Genomic DNA, 18,672 nt, shown 5'->3' with positions numbered 1-18,672 from the left:
AACTCAACCCAACCTGTGCAGAATCAGCTTATCGTAAGACAAGTACATTGGTCTATGCCAGTGATTCTCAAAGTGTGGTCCGGGGACCACTGGTGGTCCGCGACAGAGCTCAGGTGGTCTGCAAGGGGATTTCTACTATTCCAAGACAAGTTAGCAGTAGGCTATTTTGTAACATAATTCTAAAGCTGAACATAACAGAAGTCTTATCACCAAAATAAGACAGGGTTGCAATGTGAATGAAAAGTAAATGATCTGCATTTAAATTAGCAGTGCCAAGTTAGCACCCGTCAACTGTCAATTCAGTGGTCCCTGAACATTTTTTTGGGGTACAAAGTGGTCCTCGGCCTGAAAAAGTTTGAGAAACACTGGTCTATGCTATAAGAATCACCTATATTCTGTTGTTTAACCCTAGTGTATCAATTGTTAGTATTTAAGTTCAAGAAAAAACTCAGCCACTCAATTTTTATTTGTTTGATTTTTTTCCATGTAGAAAGCTATGCGCTCATCTTCTTGCTTTAGCACCTCATCTTCTGAGGTTAAATGTGCAGTATCATGATGAAGAAAAAAAACAATATCAAATTTGTGTCAAGTAAAATAGCTGAATGGCTAGTGACTCAGGAAAGCCACTAGCAACAGTGGCCGATGAATGAAGTTGATGTCAAGCCCAGCTCACCTGACATGACCTCTGAGCTTATTGCTGCGCTCTCTGATCTACCTGCGGCATTACATAATATAATGTGTATACTGTACAATTAACAAAAGAAGCTACTGATAATCATGTTACGCTATTGAGACTGTATTTGCTGAACAGGGACGAGAAAGGATCTTCACAATAAAGTGCAATCAAAGTTTTCTAAGTGCTCATGACATCTCCTAAATGTACATCACAATATCCCCATACTAACAGCATAATAAGCCCTACACTTTCTACCAGAATTGCCCTTCAGGTAGAAAGTGTAAAAATATTGGCCCTGCCGTGGCCTAATGGTAGGGCACTGGGCTACTAAGCCGGTGACCCAGGTTCAATTCCGGCCTGGGTCATTTGCAGATCCTTCATCGCCGCTCTCTATCCACTCATTTCCTGTCTCTCCTCAACTGTCCTGTTCAAAATAAAGGCAAAAAGCCCTAAAATAAGAAAATAAGAAACGGAATATTGGTATGTCGATATGTTTCTTTCATTCTATTTACATCAGTCAAAGGGCCTCTGCTGTCAGTCTCTCGTGTATGTTGATTATGAACCTTGACTTGAAAACGATACAAAATTCCTATGCACGTTTTGAAAGAAGGGACTCAAATCCCTGAGTAAACTATTCTAGCATGACATTTGGGAGGGATGACATTTTTATCCTCTATCATTTATTTTTAGGTCATGTTCCTCAGGCGATTTTTTTTTTTTTTTCAAATAGGCATTTTGTCGTTGATTCTCTATTTGTTTGTTGCTGCCAAGTACTAATGATGTGAGTACATAGACATAGGTGATGTTCCTATGTTAATGATTGTTTCCTATTTAACAAGGTCCAATTAGCCACTCCTCATCAGAAAGCTGTTGATCCTCATGACTTACTGTTGATTCAGTCTTGAATTTGTGTGCGTGTGTGTGTGCGTGTGTGTGTGTGCATGTGAGTGAGTGTATGTGAGTCAGTGTGTGCGTGTATGCATGTGTGTATGCATGTGTGTATGTGTGCATGTGTTTACTTGTGTGCGTGCAAGTGTACGTGCGTGCGCGTTTGTGTTTGCACATCTGTGTACTTGCATGCACTTACAAGAGTGTGTGTCGTGATTGTAGGTGGGTGATCATGATGGTGACATGATGTGTGTGTGTGTGTGTGTGTGTGTGTGTGTGTGTGTGTGTGTGTGTGTGTGTGTGTGTGTGTGTGTGTGTGCACACACATATCAATTGACATGCACACACACACACACACACACACACACATAATGTCACCATCACGTGTGTCGTGTCTGTGTAAAGTATGTGTGTGGGTGGGTAGGTGATAGGGATAGTGATAATGGTGTGTGTGCTTGAGTGTGTGTGGGTGTTGGTGTTGGGTTGTTACAATTTCATCCTGGATTAAAACCTGAAGAGTTATGATGCAAAACCCCCTAAGTGCCTTTTCAGAAAATAATCTTAATTCATTTTTATTTAATACAAAGCTATCAAAATTGTATATTTAATTTTTTTATTTATGCAATTTAACTATTTATATGTATTATCAAGTACATGAATGTAAACCAAACCAACAACGGGGTTCTTTAAAAATATAGAAGTGCAGGTCTTCAGAAATGGAGTTAGGGGGTGTTGCATCTGAACTCTTCACCTGCTAAAACACAGTGTTATACATTTGTTGTTACTAGAATGGCAATGACCAAGTTGTAGTAGGCCTACATTACTAAAGGCCCTCTGTTATGTCATAGCAGAGTAGTACTAGGGTAATTAACATTTCCTTGACTATTACAGCGTGCCTCAGATGGTACAGCGTGCATTAAGGGGCTACGTTAAAAGAGCAAATTGTAATGAATCCTACCGAGGGTTCTAAATTAACCAGCCAACCGGCTATTGCTGGTGAAAATTCAGTTTGGCTGGTAGAAAAGGAAACTTACTAGTCACTTTGACTGGTAGTAAGTATATGTGTAGCTAGTAAAATAACCATATGTACCTTACATGCTAACCGATCCTAACCATACGTACACTACTGCGTTGTACAGAACCTGTCTGTGATGATTAACATGTACCTGATAACACAAAGACACAATTGTCAGGTTTAGACTGGCTTGTCCTGCTACACAACATCAGCGGTGGGAAAGAATTCCTTAGTCAGCTGTGTTCTGTGGTGTTCTGTAGTGGTGTCCTTGCAGTTTCATGCAGGCGCATACAGCCCTAGACACGTGCAGGGTTGCCAGATCAGGCTGATGATTTCCAGCCCAAAAATTACTCAAAACCCGCCTGGTAACACAAAATCCCGCCCAATTCTATTGATTTCTATGGCCAAAAATTTGACGTTTTTTTCTCCAAAATTCATTTTTACCTGCAGACAGCCATCCTAAGCAGCCCAATTGGACGGGAAACCACCCAATCTGGCAACACTGGACACGTGGACTAAGAACACTAGCAAATATGTGACAATGAATGACATTACAGTCCAATAGAGAAGTAGGCCTAATACACTCCCTTTTATAGAGTACAAAGTAGATCAAAATAATACCAGAAAAGTTGGCTGAACTATTGGCCCAGTGGCAAGAAGTTATAAGATAATATTGATTTGAATATGTTTGGATTTGCAATTGAGTTTAACCCGTTAAAACACAGTGTTATACATTTGTTGTTACCAGAATGGCAATGACCGAGTCGTAGTGCATTACTAAAGGCCCTCTATTATTATGTCATAGTAGAGTAGTACTATGGTAATTAACCTTTCAATGACTATTACGGTATGTCTCAGATGGTACAGCATGCATTAAGGGGGTACAATTTAATAATAATAAAACTGGCTATTATACAAGAATGGCAATGACCCAGTCGTAATCTATTATTAAAAGTGTAAGGTTGTAGTAGTGTAGTACTACGGAAACGTTTTTTCAAAGCAAGTACACTTCTACTGACGGAACGCGCATCATGAGGCTACATTTCAGCTTTGTTATGGTTATTTAAAGTTTGAGAAGTTTGTCTGTATTGTGGACATAGTCTTTTTTTACATTCACATGTTTGGGTTTGAGTATATTAACTCAATTTTAAGACCCTTGAGAACACACTATGTACATTTAGACATGCAAATCCGTAACATGTGAAGTTTCTTTACCACAACCTGTTGCTTGTTACCGGCACACAGCAGACGCCAGTGGAGCAGAACCCACAGCCCCACATTCTCCCGAGCTATGTAACCTGAACCCAAAACTCTGCATACAAATGGCTGCCTTTCCTGCCATTAGCATCACAAAGTGGCAACTTTCCACTGAACACACTCGAGCCCGATTAGTATTCATCGCCGAGGCCGCAGCGGAGTAAAAGACTAAAAAGCCTATTCTCGGACAGTTGGACATGCACACACACAAATGTTTGTCTGAGTCCTATGATTCAAGTGACTAGATGTAGGAGCAGTTGTGAAAGTTTTATAGTTGGTTAGTTGTTTTAACATAGGCCTACGTATTATAAAACATTATATTTTGCATTAAAAACGGCCATGTCCTCCCATTCTTATCACACTGCACTTCACTTTGTTCCTAGTAGTGGTAGAAAAATTATGTGGTTTCAACATTAAAATCTTCTAACTGTACTTCCTGTTTATTCATCTGATTGTGGTGTGATGTAATCGTCTGCATGACCAAAGCAACGGCATATGGTGTAATAGTTGTTGGGCAGTGCTAAAAAATACAGTATATCAACACAAAGTCATGGATCAAAAAAGTTTTTTTTGTAACATCCTCCTTGTATATGTTTGTGGGAGCTAGATCCCACAATAAACCATTATCAGTATATCTTTCCACACTCACCACTATAGATATTGTTATGATTAGGAAAGGACAATATCATTTTCAGGCATTTATAGTATCTTTCTTTTCACCAGAATGTGTTTCTAAAGACAATCTGTAATGTAGTAATATTACAATGTTGTACTGAAGTTTTTTCCATGAACAGCAAGGTGTTTGACTTAGAACGGCATGTACATGTTGTCTGCGGGCGCACACAGTGAAATGCACAGAGTATGAACAAAACACGCAAAAAACAAACCAAGCACTAACAATAGTCTTTACAGACAATCAGTAGTCCTGTGCTTTGATGATTAACGGTACATTCGTACTGAAGTTGACAGAATAGAATTCTTCTTCTCATAACTTGATCGCCATTTCAAACTGAAGAAGGGTGTAAACCTGAAACGTCTTGTGAGGCTATTAAAAAGGCAAAAAGAAATCTGATGAGTAATTCTTTATTCATTTATTTCTCATAACTTGTTACCACTTGTTGTTACCATGGTAATAACCACGTAGTTATGTTTGTATTGAGGATGTTCTGTGTAGTAGTATGTCTGAGGGTTTTTCATTGAACTGTAAAGTGCTCCACTTGCGGAACACTACAAAAAATACAGGGTTGCTGTGAGGCAGCGCGCTGTGGCACATTTTCATGTATGGGCTCGCTGACTGTGGTGGCCAGGGTTCGAGTCCGGCCTGCAGGGGTATGAATTCATTTTCACCAGCATTTGACCAGTTGGTGAGTGTTAATTTAGAGCCCTGCTGGCCTGGGTCAATTCCCGGCCCTGTCTTGTCTCTCTCTCCCCCCTGTGTCTGATCTTCACTGTCTTATCTAATGAAGGTTCAAATGCCCATAGAAATTCATTTTGGCCTATAAAAGAATATGAAAAAGTAACAACAACCAGTTGTCCTGCAGTTTGAGGAATAACTGTTACAATTTTCAATGTGATTCTTTTTTTAATTAATTGCTTCCTCCTAGCTCTCATGCAGTGATGAGCTCCATTGACATTGCACTGGACAGGCTGATGACTTTGGATCAAGCTGCTACAGACTCATATCATATTTTGATTAAATCGTACTGAATGATGCTGCCTCTGCTGCAGAGAGGCAACAGTTTATTCTTCATCTGCTTTGTCTGAATGCATATGGCTGCCATGGTTTTGTGTAATGAAACTTCTGTTTTCCTGTTTTATATTTAATAGATTGTAAAGGAAACCACTGACCCACTGAAAGCCACTTCATAATTTCTGAGTTTAAATTGCCGTTTTTTAACTAACATGGTGTGCCCTTTCTGTTTTCTGAGATAGTGAAACATCATATGAACATGAACAACAGGTTGGTTTTGGGCTATAGATTTGTAGTAGACTATTAAATAAGTTCATGATACCCTATCCTCCTTTTATTCATGGTCTGTCTGTATTTGCAGACATTCACACGTAACACAACAGGCTTCATTTGCATTAACAGTAACTAGATTTGTTGTTGCATGACATGCAAATACACAATATTCAATCCCTAAGAGACATTTAGGGTGATGATGGGAATAGTCTTTGAGAGTCACTGATCTGTAACCGATCTATAACCGATTGAAAGGTGTTGATTCGCAGTTAAACTTTCTCCAGTTGGTTTGCATTGTGTAATATCCCATTTTTATTCAAAAATCCAGGTAATGACCCCAGGGACAACCCAGTTTGATATCATGTAAATATAATAACTAACACTAAACTTAAGTCCCAGTATCCAAGTGGTCCCTGGATATCGTACCTGTACACGCATCATTCCCTCACATCATCATGCACATCACACACACACACACACACACACACACACACACACACACACACACACACACACACACACACACACACACACACACACACACACACACACACACACACACACACACACACACACACACACACACACACACATTTTCAAGCCAACTGAGTCAGGAGGACCTCCATCAAGCACCATCCACCAGCACCATAATAAGGGCTCATATTATGTCCTCAATTGTAAGCAGGGCTCTAAATGAACTTTTTCTTCACCAGCCAAACTGACTGATATATGTTAATCTTACAAGCCAAACACTCACTCACGAATGGATCAAAATGGCCAGATAGTTGGTCTTTTCTACCAGCCAAACTGAGACTTCACCAGCATTTGGCCGGTTGACTAGTGTTAATTTATAGCACTGAATGTAACATAATGTAAATGTAATTCCTCATCTCACCTGCAGCTGGAGGTCTCCTCGTACATCTTCTCCCGGCCCTCCCTGAACAGCAGGATGGCGCGGTCCGTCTTGTAGAGCAGGTGCTTGATGTGGACCCGCAGGTACTCCCCTTCGTCGCCGCGCGGGACGCCCAGCACGGGGCCCCGGTACGGCGCCCAGACCTCGGTCAGCAGGGCGGCCGTCTCCGTCACCAGGTCGGGCAGGTACGGCGGGCTGTTGCGCAGGGCCATGCGCGGCTCCATGCACAGCCTGTGCAGCTTGTCCAGCCTCTTCAGCACCTTCTCCAGGAGCTTGCGTTCGGAGCCCGTCGGCGGCTGGCTCGGGGACAAATCGGGCCCCTCGTGCTGGTGGCCCCCGCGCAGGAAAGCTATCGTTACCTGGCCAGCACTTCCTGAAGCCATGTCAGGGGGTTTCGTGGAAATGGCTACTATCGTTGGCTTTTTTGTCGTCTCTTGTCCCTGTGTGAGGCTGAAGGTGACTCACCACACAAGGTGATTATCCTCTGTCTGGTGTGTTTTGCTGTATCCAACATGTAGAGGTGAGGATCGCTGCCTATTTGCCCAGTAGTAGTAACTTTGCATTCATTTACGAGGGTGCCCACACCCTTTGCATGAGCGTGTCTCAGTTCTCAGTGGTCTGACGGAAGGAAGACTTATGACTCAGCCCAGGGCTGGTGGTGTGTTTTTAAAACACATGATTGTCACACGTCGAGAATGCTTTTTCTTGGCAAAACTGATATGCATCTTCACTCCGTGTCAAAGTCAAAGTTCATGTTTACATACATTGCCTTTTATCTATTCTTGTTGATGGCAAAGGTTTTTTTTCTCTCAAGCAATTTCCTCATCACTCAGGGGATCGGTGGACTACTCATCCTACTCTGATCCTCAGCAGTCATCACATCAGTGTTGCCATCAGTTGGTACCAAACATCTTCTTACCTCCATACCAGCTCCCTGGTTAACATGACAGCAGCCCCTGGTCCAGTCCTATTGGCAGTCCCATCCATGAGCCAGTGCTATGACTCATTACCATAACAGAGGCTGAGAAATTAAGGACATCCCATTGCTGTCGACAACCATAGCAAGTTTAGAGCCAATGAACGATGTTGATGATGACTATGATGACGATGATGTCCCTTGGTTTGGTCCTGCTTGAAGTCACATTAGAACATTGTTGTCTTCCACCGCTTTACAATAAATCCAGTCAAAAAAAGTTCTTCCTTCGTGGTTTTCACTAAACAAGGCTTGAGGAAAATGCTCTTCAAGAAGCTGTTGAGATGTTTTGGCAGAAGGGCTTAAGAGGAAAAAAAAGTAAAGAATGGAAGACAAGCCAAGAGTAGCGCTCTCTCCCGAAGCAGTCCCCTCCTCTCTTAAGTTTCATGCCCCACTTTTTTCTCTCTTCTCACTCACCGTTTCAGTCACTCGCAATCTTGTACTCTGCCCTTCTCCTCCCTCCTTCTCTCTCTCTCTCTCTCTCTCTCTCTCTCTCTCTCTCTCTCTCTCTCTCTCTCTCTCTCTTCCCCACGTGCTCTCTGTTCTTGTGACCTCACTGTGTGTGTGTTCCACCTCCTGTCTCTGTCTCGGGCTGCCAGAGGTGTTGGTCTCCGTAGTGAAGTTTCAGTGCAGTGAGGATTCTGCCGCGACAATGAACACACAGAATGGCACTCTAGTAACTAGAGAGGAGAAGCTCCTTTGCTCACTCTGCTGCCTGCTGGCTCTGCTGGGCTTCCGGTGGACAAACTGGTTTGTTTTGTTTGCATTCAGAGGAAGACAGAAAATGGGGGGGGAAGGGAGAATAAGCGTGGGAGAGAAGGAGGGAGAGAGATAAGGAGGAGGAGAGAGAGAGAGAGAGAGAGAGAGAGAGAGAGAGAGAGAGAGAGAGAGAGAGAGAGAGAGAGAGAGAGAGAGTCACACACACACACAGAGACAGACATAGACAGAGAGAGAGACAAAGGGTAAAAGAAAGCAGAGAAGAAAGTAGAACACAAATTCTATGGGCTCAACTTGTAATATCAATCTCTACATTTCTACTTTTCAGATTGTCTCAGTCTGAGTTTTTTTTCTGAGAGAAACAAAATGAAAGTGTTACTCAATAACTCAGCAAAATCACAGACAGTGCTTGCCTTTGATATTTGCTGCCACCAATTGGGCAATATTGGAATTGAAATTCACTGACTTGACTTTGCAGAAACATAATTATTAGTCTGTCTGAAATTGCTCCGAATATAACCAGAAGTTAGTATTCTGCTTTATAGGTGTCTGCAGTTGCATAACTTTTGGAATGATATGAATTCAAAGATTCAAATATTCAAACAATATAACAAACGAATGCCCCTATTAGCAGCAGGATGCCTTTTGACTCTGAGTACTCAAAGCAGTTGACAACTTTGATTGGGACCATAATCAATGACATCCAAGCAGTTGACAACATCTCCCCCACATTCACCTATTCATACACACAGTCACACATCGGTGCCACAGGCTCAAGGCACCAACCTGCTTACCAGGAGTAATTTGGGGAATGATCTTTCTAAGGACACTTCACTTGAGCCAGGTAGAGCAGGGCCTAAACATGTAACGTTCCAATTGGCAAACACTGAAGCTAAGTTTAAAAGCCATTTTTGAGCCGTTTTTATCTCTTGCGTCATTCCCTGGATACTCACAAGATCTCTCTCTCTCTCTCTCTCTCTCTCTCTCTCTCTCTCTCTCTCTCTCTCTCTCTCTCTCTCTCTCTCTCTCTCTCTCTCTCTCTCTCATAACCACATACCACATAACCATCCCAGGCCTGGAGAGACAGAGATAAACAGACAATACATTACACTTAGAAACTTACAATTATTACAGGGTATTGGTTGCACAGTCACACCACAGTCTTTCCCACTGATCAAGGTGGGAGTCAAGAGCAGCAGTGCTCTTGTTCAATCCAAAAGGAACGAATGCATCTCAAATAGAAGTGCAGGCAGTGGAGCATTGTGTGTGTGTGTGTGTGTGTGTGTGTGTGTGTGTGTGTGTGTGTGTGTGTGTTTGTCCTTGAGCTCCCCAAAGTGGAATTTGGATATCATTACACAAACGCCTCCCATGGAAAAATAGACTTTATAAAAATAGACAAATTTAGGATAAGTTATTAGGCTACAATAAAATAAATGCCAGATTAAGGGAATCACCAGTCATATAATTATATGTTATAATGCAGTCATAACATGTGATTGTGTATTAAAAAAATAAATCTAGCATTCAGCCTATAGGCTATTGTGTAATTTAATTAATGATCAAACCACATAAACATCAACAATACATCATATATACATCATATATATATCATATATATATATATACATCATATATACATATATACATCATATATATATATATATATATATATCATATATATATATATACATCATATATACATATATACATCATATATATAATATATAATAGCCTATTAATAGGCCTAAGCATTGCAATGATACATAGCTGGGCTTCAATATATTTGCTTAGTTTTAGGCCTAGGCCATGTGGCAGTGCTCTTGCTCTTGGAAGGGTGCGACTTGAGTTAATTTCAATCGCCAATCAAAGCTGGCGCTACACTTTTGCTATGCATGAAAAATCCAGATCATGAGATGTGGTTATAGAAAAACTTACCATTGGAGTGCAGTTTCATTAGTCATTCATTCAGATAGGGCCAATTGAACATAGCAACCCATAGTTTGACTGCTATTGCCATTATGGCCAAGTAAAGTCAAACAGTCACATGTGGATGTGACAAAATAGCCTGCACGTACACACAAGAGTACAACACACAAACAAGCTGCACAAGGCATGTGCAACATAGAGCTGTAAAATATGCATACTCACTCACGTGCACATACCATGCGCGCACCCTCAACCGATAGCCACGCTGATTTAGGGCCACTTGTCTTTGCTGTCTTTTTTGTTGTTTTTAACTACGTAAATGTAGCGTAGGTCATTTGTGATGTGCAAAGAGGTTAATGTCGCACTAAACCTGCTAGACTCGTTATCCTCCGAATTGATAGGTGGCAGCAAACCACAGTAAAGAATAATCGGACCAATTTCTTAAATCATATACCGGAAGTGGTCATGTAGAAGGAAGGACGTTGAAAGATGGAGGCGGCGGTGTTCATTCTATCGCTTGTCGACTGCTGTGCTTTAATTTTTCTTTCGGTCTACTTTGTATCCTTTCTGAGAAATGTTACTGATAGCATGTTGCTTTGCTTCTGAATAGGCAGCGGTTTGCATGGGGTGTATCGGGGCTGTAAATAGGCGAGAATCTCACTCGTAGGTGGCAGCAGTGACATGTTCGACTGCCGCTCTTTTTTGAGACTGCTTTGGCTAAATCACTCCAGTTCTGTCTGATTTTAACCCTCCAAGTGCAAGAGACCTGTTGCTCTCTATCACTAAGTTATTTGTCAGGTTACATATGACAGACGAGCTTAATATTGGATAGAGAACACTTGTTATAACGCAGATGATAATCAAAGCTACGTTTAGTATGTAAACAAACTAATCTGATGTGTGAAGTGAAGTGCTCAGCACTGGATAACAGTTGGATTTCAGATGAGTGTTTTAGGGAAAGACAGCTACCGGTATCAGAAACATCATTCCAACGAGATGATGGGGACGATGGTTGAAGTCAAGTAGCTGTCATGACTCGTGTGTTCGTTTTGCAGGAAGTTAACATCAGCAAGTTAATGATGCTTAACACAACATTACAGATTATCACTCTTTCAGATCTAGAGTGCGACTACATCAATGCACGAGCCTGTTGTTCGAAGTTGAACAAAGTGAGTAAAAAGCTGGCAAAATGTCAAAATTCCGTCAAACTCCAATCAGCTCTCCTGAACTTTGTAGCCTAATGTGTATGTCTTGCTGATGTTGTGTCACTGTGCATTTGTTTGTTGTGTTGATGCTATACTGTGTTTGTTTACATGGTATTATCGACCATTTCCACAGTGGGTCATTCCGGAGTTGGTGGGCCAGGCCCTGGCTACAGTGCTGATGCTTGTGTCCATGCACTGGTTCATCTTCCTCCTCAACGTGCCAGTGGCTGTCTGGAATATTTACAGGTTAGTTTGTCGTTTTCACCTGGGCCGCACCCTTACAGGCAGGTACAGCCTGAGGCAATTTGTTGAGATGCCTCAAAGAGTTTCCAGGACTGACATCATGATGAAAGCATGCTTATTATAGCCTTTGAGACAAATTCCAAAATACCGGTAGGCCTATGGTCCAGTAATGCAACAGATTTGGAGGGCATTAGTCTAATATTATACTCTCACTGGCCACTTTATTAGGCACACCTTGGTAGTACCGGATTGTAACCCCCTTTTGCCTTCAGAACTGCTCTAATCCCTCGTGTTATTGCAACAATGCTGTGTTGGTACTAAAGGTCCCAAAGTTTGGCAGGAAAATATTCCCCACACCACAACACCAGCAGCAGCCTGAACCATTCATACAAGGCAGGTTGCATGTTTTCATGTTGTTGACGCCAAATTCGGAGCCTACCATCGACCAGCAGCAATCAAAATCTGGCGACATTCTTCCAATTTTCTATTGACCAATTTTGGCGAGCCTGTGCGTAGCCTTGGTTTTCTGTGTTTAGCTGACATGAGTGGCACCTGGTGTGCTCTCGTGCTGTTGTAGCTAATGTTGCCACCTGTCCCCATTTAACCAGACCGACCCGCTTTTTAAATGGCCTGTCTTGGAGACTAAATATATTTTTCCTGGACGATGAAGGATGCGCTCCCTTACTTAGGAGAAAAAGGGTCAGTTGGGTTGTCAAGATGTCCAGGTTTTTGATTTGGTATGATTTAATTTAGTATTTGAGTCACTGTTGCCCTTCATTCAGCTTGAACGAGTCTGGCCATCCTCCTCTGAGCAGTTATATTCTCTATTCATCCCGGCTGGGCAACTGTCACTACATGCTCAGAAAATATGTAGTTTATGCTGCTGAACCTGTTTCCTCCTTCTTCTCCATACCATTCACAAAGTCCCTAGCCCTACAATGCACAGTAATCTATCAGTTGTATAGCTGCTCAGTGTTGACATGCACTAAAGCTGACACCTTAGGTGTAATTTAATATGCACAGAGGCCCTTCTCGCCTATTTTTTGTACAAAGGAAAATGTTTCCTATTAGCACTTGCTCTCTATTGAAAGAAATGTATTTTTTTCAGCACACCTGCGCCATTGCAACCTATGAAGTTTGGTATACTTGTAGTTCTTTAAAAGCAAATGTACTCACTTAAGTATGTGCAAACAATGTTTAACTACATACATGCGCTGAACTGGCCACTCACAGATCCGCTTAGAAGTGGGAGCACAGACTAAGTGTGTGGATTGCTTTCTTCTCACTATTTTTGTGCGATTTTGCACTCGGGCTAGGGCTGCACAATATATCGAAAATGTATCGTTATTGCGATATCACAGCTTGCGATACACGTATCGCAAAAGTAAGTTAAATTTCGATACCTAGTTTTTCAATATTAATAACAGCAAATTGGTGAAAAGAGTTATTAAAAAAGGTTGACATTTTAAGTTGATGCTGTACATTAGCCATGTTTTTTTTCCTAATAAAAATAATGTTGGAAATAAAACATGGCTCTCAGTTGTTTTATACATGATAAAATGTAGAATGGCAAGTTGAGAGGGGAAAATATCTGTATATATTAAATAACGCGAGTAATATCGATATCGTGGTATACAGTCATGTTATCGTGTATCGCATAATTTTCTAATATCGTGCTGCCCTAACTCACACTGCACATTTATACAGGTGACAGTAGTGGTGTTGTTTTACTTCCTTGGTGAACTTTTAATGAAATGAAAGTATAAACCTCTTTGGAAGACCTTATTGTGCTTGTTTTCCTCGACCCAGGTTCCTGAAGGTGCCCATGGGCAACATGGGGGTGTTTGACCCCACGGAGATCCACAACCGCGGCCAGCTCAAGTCTCACATGAAGGAGGCCATGATCAAACTGGGCTTCCACCTGCTCTGCTTCTTCATCTACCTGTACAGGTGAGATTCGCTTGACCTATGCCAGACATGTTTGTTTTCAAGAGGGAAGCTATTGGACAAAGACATTAAGTCTGTGGGTGGATCCTAATATGCAGACTTCTGTCCTCCCTTGCTCACTTGCCTGCTTGTGACCTCATAATGACGTCACTGACGACAGAAAATTAATTCAATGTCTTGCAAAAGCACAATTCTAATGTAATTTTGTCATTTGCAATCGGGATGGTGAATGAAGAACAGTCCCCCAAAAATTGTTGTGGCTAGGCTGACAGTGGGGAAACTTTGTTTTTTCCCCCGAGGCGGGGTGTTGGCAAAACGTGAAGCCACAAGCACAAATGGAGGACGGGAGTGAGCATATTGGAATGTACCCTGTGTTTCCGTTAGTATGTCAGAATGCTTACCTGGGTCGTAGGGCTTTCTTAGAGGGTCGTGTGTGGACATTAAGATGCAAGACTGTGTTTCCTGTGTTTGTGGTATTCATGAATTCATACATGACCATTTTAAGCAGTTATTAAGTCATCTTTATTCGAAACTGAAAGCTTCGGAGTATATATGCTCTTGTGAGATTCTAGAAGTCTTTGTAACAACACCCTGCCATATGTCGCTTTATCAAAGGATACAATAATATCCTTTGATCACTTTTTGCTTGGTTGCTAACTTGCTACTTGTTTGTGACTTTCCCAGCACTATTGAAATGAGTATCCAGGGAGAGCAAGGAGATAGTAATTGGGTGGAGGCTTGATGATCAACCAGTGATTTGTGATGCATGACGTAGATTATGTAATGAGTAACTGAAATGCTAAAATGTGACCTCTGCTGTAGTTATTGCGGCACCGTTTCCTCCTTGTGGCAGTCCATCATGCCCTTTGGTCTAGTCACGTTTTCTCTGCAAGTCTATTATGAGAAGACATTTTAGTTTTCTATTTTAATGCCAACATTTCGGATTGTAAGAATGCACATTCTGTAGGGAGCTGAAAGGTGCACGGTGTAAGATTGTGGCCAGAATAGGTATTGCAACTATGTTTCTCATTGAAATTGTGCTGCCTATGGCCAAATGTGACTTGAAATGTGCATGAATATTTACTAAGTAATAAACTAGTATTTACTAGTATGCTAGTAGTACTAGTAGTACAATACGTTTTGCTGCTAAAAATGTCTATTTCTGGAAATTTAAACATGACGGACCATGGAGAGGATCCTCCTTTTTCATGTATGAAAAGTGCACTTTTCTTAAAATACTTAAAATTTCATGGTGGTGGTAAGTATTTGTTTAAAAAGGTAACACTTGTGAACAGGCAGCATGAATTCTGGAAATGAACTACTAAAAATATTACACAGTGCATCTTTAATACGGGTTATTTAGTCAAAAAATGGATGATCACTTTTGTTTATATTGACATTTTTTTGATATCTTGTTTGTTAAACCTTTCTCCTTTTATGGTCTCTGTGTTGCAGCATGATTCTGGCCTTGATCAACGACTGAGTCTTCCATGACCTCTTGCCCCAGTTTGCCAACTGTAACCCTTCGTACGCTGTAACTATGCCATCATCATCTGAGGTCCCGATCTTCAGCACTCCCATCAGCCCTCACCACAGGGCTCTTCTCTTCTCTTCTCTTCTCTTCTCTTCTCTTCTCTTCTCTTCTCTTCTCTTCTCTTCTCTTCTCTTCTCTTCTCTTCTCTTCTCCTCTTCTCTTCTCTTCTCTTCTCTTCTCTTCTCTTCTCTTCTCTTCTCTTCTCTTCTCTTCTTTTCTCCAATCCCCTTTTCGCTCCTGACCACTCCTCTCGTTTCCTTTCCCCCTCCTGTCCACCCGTTTCTTCACTTTTCTTCTTCTCCGTCTTTGCTGGTCCCCTCCTCACGGGTGTTATCTTCTGTCTCGTCTCTTGCCTAGTATCCTATTCTCTAGCTATCATCCTATCCTCTGTCTACTATCCTAACCTGACCTCTGTTGTCCTGTACTCTATTTTTTATGACTGTACACCTCTTTTATTCTAAAACAAGATGTGGATCAACGTCACAAGACAGTCTTTTTTTCCTGTGTGCGTGTGCGTGCGCGTGCGTGCGTGCGTGCGTGCGTGTGTGCGTGCGTGCGTGTGTGTGTGTGTGTGTGTGTGTGTGTGTGTGTATGTGTGTGACTGGGATAGAATTCCTATCTGTCATGTCATGGTATTGTACCAGTGTTGGGTTTATAATTATTTCACAAGTCTTTGCAAAAAAAAAGCTGCAACATCACCCCACCAACCGCTTCTCAGGGCTGTGGCAAAATGACAATCGTGCTGACTTCTCATCATTGGTGCATTTGATTGGATAACAGGCCGCCTCTGGGCCAATCAAAACACTAAGACCACCCCTTAGCCGCTGCCAGTATTGTTAATCCAAGCATTATTGGTTTTGCCATTGAAGTGCCCCCTCCATCAAGATCTCTGCCGCCCCCCCCCCCCCCACCAACCATACACCAAACAAACTGGAATGACTTTTGTTGACATCGCAGGATTTTTCTTCTTGCTGTATTTTTTTTGTTTTCATTGTTGTTAGTGATGTTAATTGGGTGTGAGGTATACAAGAAACAACTCACCAGCAGAGATGAGCAAATGGGAAGATGAGATTCATGTCTTTTTTTTTTTTCTTTTGATGTCCATTGTGAAATGTTTGCTTTTTCTTTTAGCATGAATGTCAACGTACCGGCAGATCCAGTGTTACCTGGGCTATCTGGTGCCGTGTCATACAGCTGGACTCTAGTGTTCCAAGCAAAGATTCTAGAACCCAGCGTAGCACTCTTATCTAGAATCTTTGGTTAAAAGTGTTGAGCCAGAGTTCACTTAAACCAATTGCTCAGTACCGGGGCCATTCACTTTCACGCTCCCATTTCGTGGCCACTAAAGGCACACAGCCAATGTATTTAATGTGTGCGAGCGAGAGAGGCAGTGTGTATGTGTTACTGTATCATCTGTGCATTTGAGGTATATGTGGGGATGTGTATGAAAGTGTGTACGTGTGCATGTTGTCCATCAGTTCTAGTCAAACGTCATAGTAATTTCGCTACGTCTTTGGGCTGTGGTAAAGCCAGTGATGGGACATGATATGTTTTGGTCAGCACTGGTCATTAAATGTGTTTTAAAAAGCCTGCCTGGGCTTCTGAACACCCATTGTTTTTTTGTTGACAGAAAAGCACTGAAAGTAGTAGGCAGAATAATAGGGCTCAGAAATGCTGAAACTCACAACTCGAGTACAGATGGGCACAATCTCACATGTTTCTGTTTGTTTGGCTACAGTAAGAGTATTTTAGTCCGGGAGGGTTTTTTTTCATCCATGTGTCTTAATTCTTGTTTGAAACGTGAAGATAACTTGGAAAAGATTATGCCATTGTCAAATGTTTTTATTTCTTTTAATTTAGGCAGAATCTGATGTTTCTTTGAGACAAAAATGAATAAAATGATGATCTGAAAATTAAATGTGGATTATTTCATCGTTAAGTATTTGAGGATCTATACTCAATTGGTTGCATCAAACACTCCAAAGGGTTTACAGGGGTTGGACAATGAACTGAAACACTTGTCATTTTAGTGTGGGATCCACTTAGGCCAATCTTCATTAATGGTGCATTGCACCAGGAAGAGCAGTGTGTGAATTGTGAAAGTTCAATTAGCAGGCTAAGAGCACATTTTTGCTCAAACTATTGCATTGCACACACCATGGGTGGCATATCAGAGTTCAAAAGAGGACCACATCTGTGACAGAAAGTCTTTGTGATGTATCAAGACTCGAGCCACTGTATTCAGGGTAACGTCAGCATATCACCAAGAAAGACAAACCACATCCAAAAGGATTAGCTGTGAATGCAAGAGGAAGCTGTCTGAAAGGGATGTTTGGGTGCTTACCTGGGGCCTATACTACAAAGCTGGTTCAGGAGTAAACCAGGTTAAGTTAAGAGGTAAATCATCTAATAGAAGAGCTTGGGAGTCCTCAGATGATGTACAGGTACCTCTTGACTTAACCTGGATTACAGCTGAACCAGCTTTGAACTAAAGGCCCCTGAACAGTATGAGAAAACCCCATTAAAACACAGCTGTCCACGGCAGAATTAAATGTGCACCTCGACTCGCCTATTTCCACCAGAACTGCCCGTCAGGAGTTCGACAGTCAATATAGGCCCACACGACCGGGCTGCTTTTGCCAACCCTGTTTAAAACCAGTTGTTTGAGTTTCATTGTCTAACCCTGTATTTTGGTGGGGCCCAGGCCCTAGGCAATTGCCTAGGTCTGTACAGACTGCTTTGAGGCAGATGTTTGTGCTTCAGGCACAGCAAGTTAGGTTTCATCCTTTGTTTGCCTTGTGTTCAGAATCGGCATACATTTCCCTTTGGTGAACACATTAGATGACCGAGTGACCATTCAGGAATGCATCTGTACTTGTTACATACATTTTGCAAGTAGGTCTACACTTGTGTGTTTGCTCTGTTTGCAGGTATATGGTCACCAGACCATAGAGATCACTGATACCGGTATATACGTACATATATTTTACAAAGAAGCCAAACATAGTTGTAAGTCAGAGCAAACAGCTTGTCAATTTCTTTTCCGAGCAGTGAATGCTGTATAACAGCTTTAATGCTATAATACAGTGCCCTCCATAATTATTGGCACCCCTGGTTGAGATGTGTTAAAAGCCTTAAAATAAATTCAGTGTTTATTGCAGAAGAATACTGTCACACTGAAAATTGTAGGAAAATGTAGCCTTCAACTCAAATGAATTGTAAGGAAATAAAAAAATCCCTGACTAAAAAATAATTATTTTTCATTAAATCACCTGTTCCACAATTATTGGCACCCTTAACAATTCCCAGGAAATAAATATAATTGAAGCATTTCTGTCATTTCTACAGTAGTTTACAAAGTTTACCAGAGTATGTATGAACATTTAATTAGTAATTCATCACTTCCTGTTTCCCT

At 41.5% G+C, this 18,672-nt stretch overlaps 2 protein-coding genes across 2 annotated transcripts in view; one reads left to right on the top strand and one right to left on the bottom strand.

Moving 5' to 3' along the window:
* cblc (Cbl proto-oncogene C, E3 ubiquitin protein ligase) overlaps positions 1–10,678 on the bottom strand; it is a 32,982-nt gene extending 22,304 nt beyond the window's left edge. Inside the window, exons 1-2 of the mRNA XM_063199634.1 lie at positions 10,551–10,678; positions 6,695–8,432 (exon numbers count right to left, since the gene is read on the bottom strand). Of these exons, the coding sequence (XP_063055704.1) occupies positions 6,695–7,095 (401 nt within the window). The 5' untranslated portion in view covers positions 7,096–8,432; positions 10,551–10,678. The remainder of the gene's footprint in view (positions 1–6,694; positions 8,433–10,550) is intronic.
* Positions 10,679–10,798: 120 nt separating this feature from the next.
* On the top strand, positions 10,799–15,779 carry cnih4 (cornichon family AMPA receptor auxiliary protein 4). Its single transcript, XM_063198313.1, has 5 exons — positions 10,799–10,886; positions 11,429–11,497; positions 11,667–11,779; positions 13,586–13,726; positions 15,179–15,779. Exons 1-5 carry the CDS (start codon positions 10,818–10,820, stop codon positions 15,204–15,206), a joined length of 420 nt encoding a protein of 139 aa, XP_063054383.1. The 5' UTR covers positions 10,799–10,817; the 3' UTR covers positions 15,207–15,779.
* Positions 15,780–18,672: the final 2,893 nt, after the last annotated feature.

This window comes from Engraulis encrasicolus, chromosome 5 (genome assembly GCF_034702125.1).
Source record: "Engraulis encrasicolus isolate BLACKSEA-1 chromosome 5, IST_EnEncr_1.0, whole genome shotgun sequence".
NCBI lineage: Eukaryota > Metazoa > Chordata > Actinopteri > Clupeiformes > Engraulidae > Engraulis > Engraulis encrasicolus.
The sequence above is the reverse complement of the archived record's forward strand: the minus strand, read 5'-3'. Positions and strand labels throughout refer to the sequence as shown.